Below are 3,019 nucleotides of genomic sequence, written 5' to 3'. Positions count from 1 at the left end.
AAAAAAAAAAAAAATTAGCTGGGCGTGGGGGCACACGCCGGTGGTCCCAGCTACTCAGGAGGCCAAGGCACAAGAATCACTTGAACCCAGGAGGCGAGGTTGCAGTGAGCCAAGATCATCCCACTGCACTCCAGCCCGGGTGACAGAACAAGACTCTGTCTCAAAAAAAAAACAAAAAAAAAAAAAAAAAAAAAAAAACAAAAAAAAACAGATATTCCAGTAAAACGGTCAAAAAGGATACGTCAACAACTTCTTTAGGTACTCTACATTCTATTCTTCTGGTTCACCAAAATTTATACTTCCCTGAGTGTCAACATCATAGCTGCCACACACACAAAAAAAACATCTTTAGCAATTTAGGCTTTAAGATCATGCTCTCTGTTTTTGGTATAAAACTACTGCTGAACAACACTAAACATTATTACTGATTAGTGACTTTTATATAATGGGACCTAACCCAATAAATTTATTTTAGACTCTAGTAGGAAAAAGTTTGTATTCCTATTGCTCCAAATCCTCATCAACACTTAGCATTGTCAGTCTTTTTAATTTTAGCCTTTCCAGTGGGTATGTAGTGACATCGTGGTTTAAATTTGCATCTCCTCAATAATCTGTCAAGTTGAGAATCTTTCCATGTTTACTGGCTAGCTATCCTCTTTTGTGAAATGTCTACTTCATACTTATACTTTTGTAGGTTTATAAAGTACCATTAAATGTTTTTGGTAAGAAGAGGGAATATAGATAGATTATCATTTAAAAATTAAAACTTCTAGCACTTGCTGCTTGGTTGGTTAAAAATATGAAAAAAAAATTTAAATTCCTCCTTCCTAAAACATTGATTAGTCTCTCAGCTACAGCTGACTTCCTAGAAACTCACTTTCCTTTGCCCTTTCTAATGAGTTATGTAGGTGCTGGATCTTAATTCTAACTTTATTAATAGTCAAGATGTCCTGAGCAAATACTTTTCTTCTATGGGCCCAGTTTTTCCATCTACAAAAGGGACTGGCCTATGAGTTCTAAAGTCCCTTCCAGCCTTCACATATACTAAATATCTGCTACTCCCACATATATTTTTCCTTCTGTTAAATTCCCTACTTCCTAATCCCTGATATCACCCCCTCCTTCAAATTCCACTGCCTTTCTCTCACTCTGTCTTACCTCTTTGAGTTTTTCATCACAGAGATCCAGCATGGATTGAGAGATCTGAGTCAATGAGTGTTTTGGCCCTGTAGAGGAACAGTAAGAGATGAAACCATTAAAATGGAAGGCAAAATCTGCCAACACTTCTTTATCCTCTTAATGCACTTGCTTAAGAACCTGGTATGTGTCAGGCACCAGGCTAACTGATGGGTTAGACAGATATACCAGACTTATATCCATTTTTCAGTGCCTAAAACATAGCAGGTACACAATATGAATGAATAAACTAATTTTAACTCTTTCCTTAATTTGTGTATATCTACACACGGTAGTACTACTGCTGCCTTTAATACCTTGAACATAATACTATGGAAGGGGAGCAATAATTTAAGAATGCCCAAAGAGTGAGCAGGCGGCAGGGGCTGCAGATGATGGGGGCTGTGGACGGTCGGGGCCCCGGGCCAGGGCGGTGGTGCCATCTTGTGCCCAGGGCCAGTGGGGAGGCCGGGGAGGGGGCACCGGGGGGCGCAAGGGACTACAGGAATGGCCTGGAGTCTGAGGAACTGGAGCCTGAGGAGCTGCTGCTGGACCCCAAGCCAGAGCCCAAGCCCAAAGAGGAGCCGCCCCAGCCCGACACCCTCACTCCCGCAGGAGCTCTGGGCCCTGGGCCTGGTTCGGGAGCCCCTGGCAGCCAAGATGAGGAGGAGCCGGGACTGGTCGAGGGTGACCCAGGGTACGGCGCCATTGAGGACCGGGAACTGGAAACTATCAAAACTCGAGTCAGGGAGATGGAGGAAGAAGCTGAGAAGCTAAAGGAGCTACAGAACGAGGTAGAGAAGCAGATGAATATGAGTCCACCTCTAGGCAATGCTGGCCCAATGATCATGTCATTGAAGAGAAGATGGAGGCTGATGCCCGTTTCATCTATGTTGGCAATGTGGACTATGGTGCAACAGCAGAAAAGCTGGAAGCTCACTTTCATGGCTGTGATTCAGTCAACCGTGTCACTATACTCTGTGACAAATTTAGTGGCCATCCCAAAGGGTTTGCATATACAGAGTTCTCAGACAAAGAATCAGTGAGGACTTCCTTGGTCTCAGATGAGTCCCTATTTAGAGGAAGGCAAATCAAGGTGATCCCAAAACGAACCAACAGACCAGGAATCAGCACAACAGACCGGGGTTTCCCACGAGCCCGCTACCGCGCCCAGACCACCAACTATAACAGTTACCTCTCTCGATTCTACAGTGGTTTTAACAGCAGGCCCCAGGGTCGCATCTACAGGGGCCGGGCTAGAGCAACATCATGGCATTCCCCTTACTAAAAAAGTATTAGGAGAAGAGAGAAGAAAAAAAGAGGAAAGGAGGGGAAAAAAGGGAATAAAAAAACCCCTAAAAAACAGAAGATGGGCCGGGCGTGGTGGCTCAAGCCTGTAATCCCAGCACTTTCGGAGGCCGAGACGGGCGGATCACGAGGTCAGGAGTTCGAGACCATCCTGGCTAACACGGTGAAACCCTGTCTCTACTAAAAAATACAAAAAAAGCTAGCCGGGCGAGGTGGCTGGCGCCTGTAGTCCCAGCTACTCGGGAGGCTGAGGCAGGAGAATGGCGTAAACCCGGGAGGCGGAGCTTGCCGTGAGCTGAGATCCGGCCACTGCACTCCAGCCTGGGCGACAGAGCGAGACTCCGTCTCAAAAAAAAAAAAAAAAAAAACAAACAGAAGATGACCTTGATGGGAAAAAAACATTTTTTAAAAAAAAGATATACTGTGGAAGGGGGGAAAATCCCATAACTAACAGCCGAAGAGGGACCTGCTTTGGGGAGTAGGGGAAGGCCCAGGGAGTAGGGCAGGAGGCTGCTTATTCACTCTGGGGATTCGC

The 3,019-nt window shown here is 45.4% G+C and overlaps 1 protein-coding gene and 1 pseudogene across 2 annotated transcripts in view; one reads left to right on the top strand and one right to left on the bottom strand.

Annotated features, from left to right (window-relative positions):
* Positions 1–3,019, bottom strand: part of LOC108514656 (transcription initiation factor TFIID subunit 1-like) — a 73,814-nt gene that overhangs the window by 38,941 nt on the left and 31,854 nt on the right. The window contains exon 12 of the mRNA XM_017851055.1: positions 1,159–1,226. Within this exon, the coding sequence (XP_017706544.1) occupies positions 1,159–1,226 (68 nt within the window). The remainder of the gene's footprint in view (positions 1–1,158; positions 1,227–3,019) is intronic.
* Positions 1,541–2,521, top strand: LOC108514659 (polyadenylate-binding protein 2 pseudogene; annotated as a pseudogene). The gene has a single exon (XR_001881287.1). The product of XR_001881287.1 is annotated as a polyadenylate-binding protein 2 pseudogene (transcript).

This window comes from Rhinopithecus bieti, unplaced genomic scaffold (genome assembly GCF_001698545.2).
Source record: "Rhinopithecus bieti isolate Rb0 unplaced genomic scaffold, ASM169854v2 scaffold_34323, whole genome shotgun sequence".
Lineage (NCBI taxonomy): Eukaryota > Metazoa > Chordata > Mammalia > Primates > Cercopithecidae > Rhinopithecus > Rhinopithecus bieti.
This window is presented reverse-complemented; position numbering and strand designations above follow the sequence as displayed.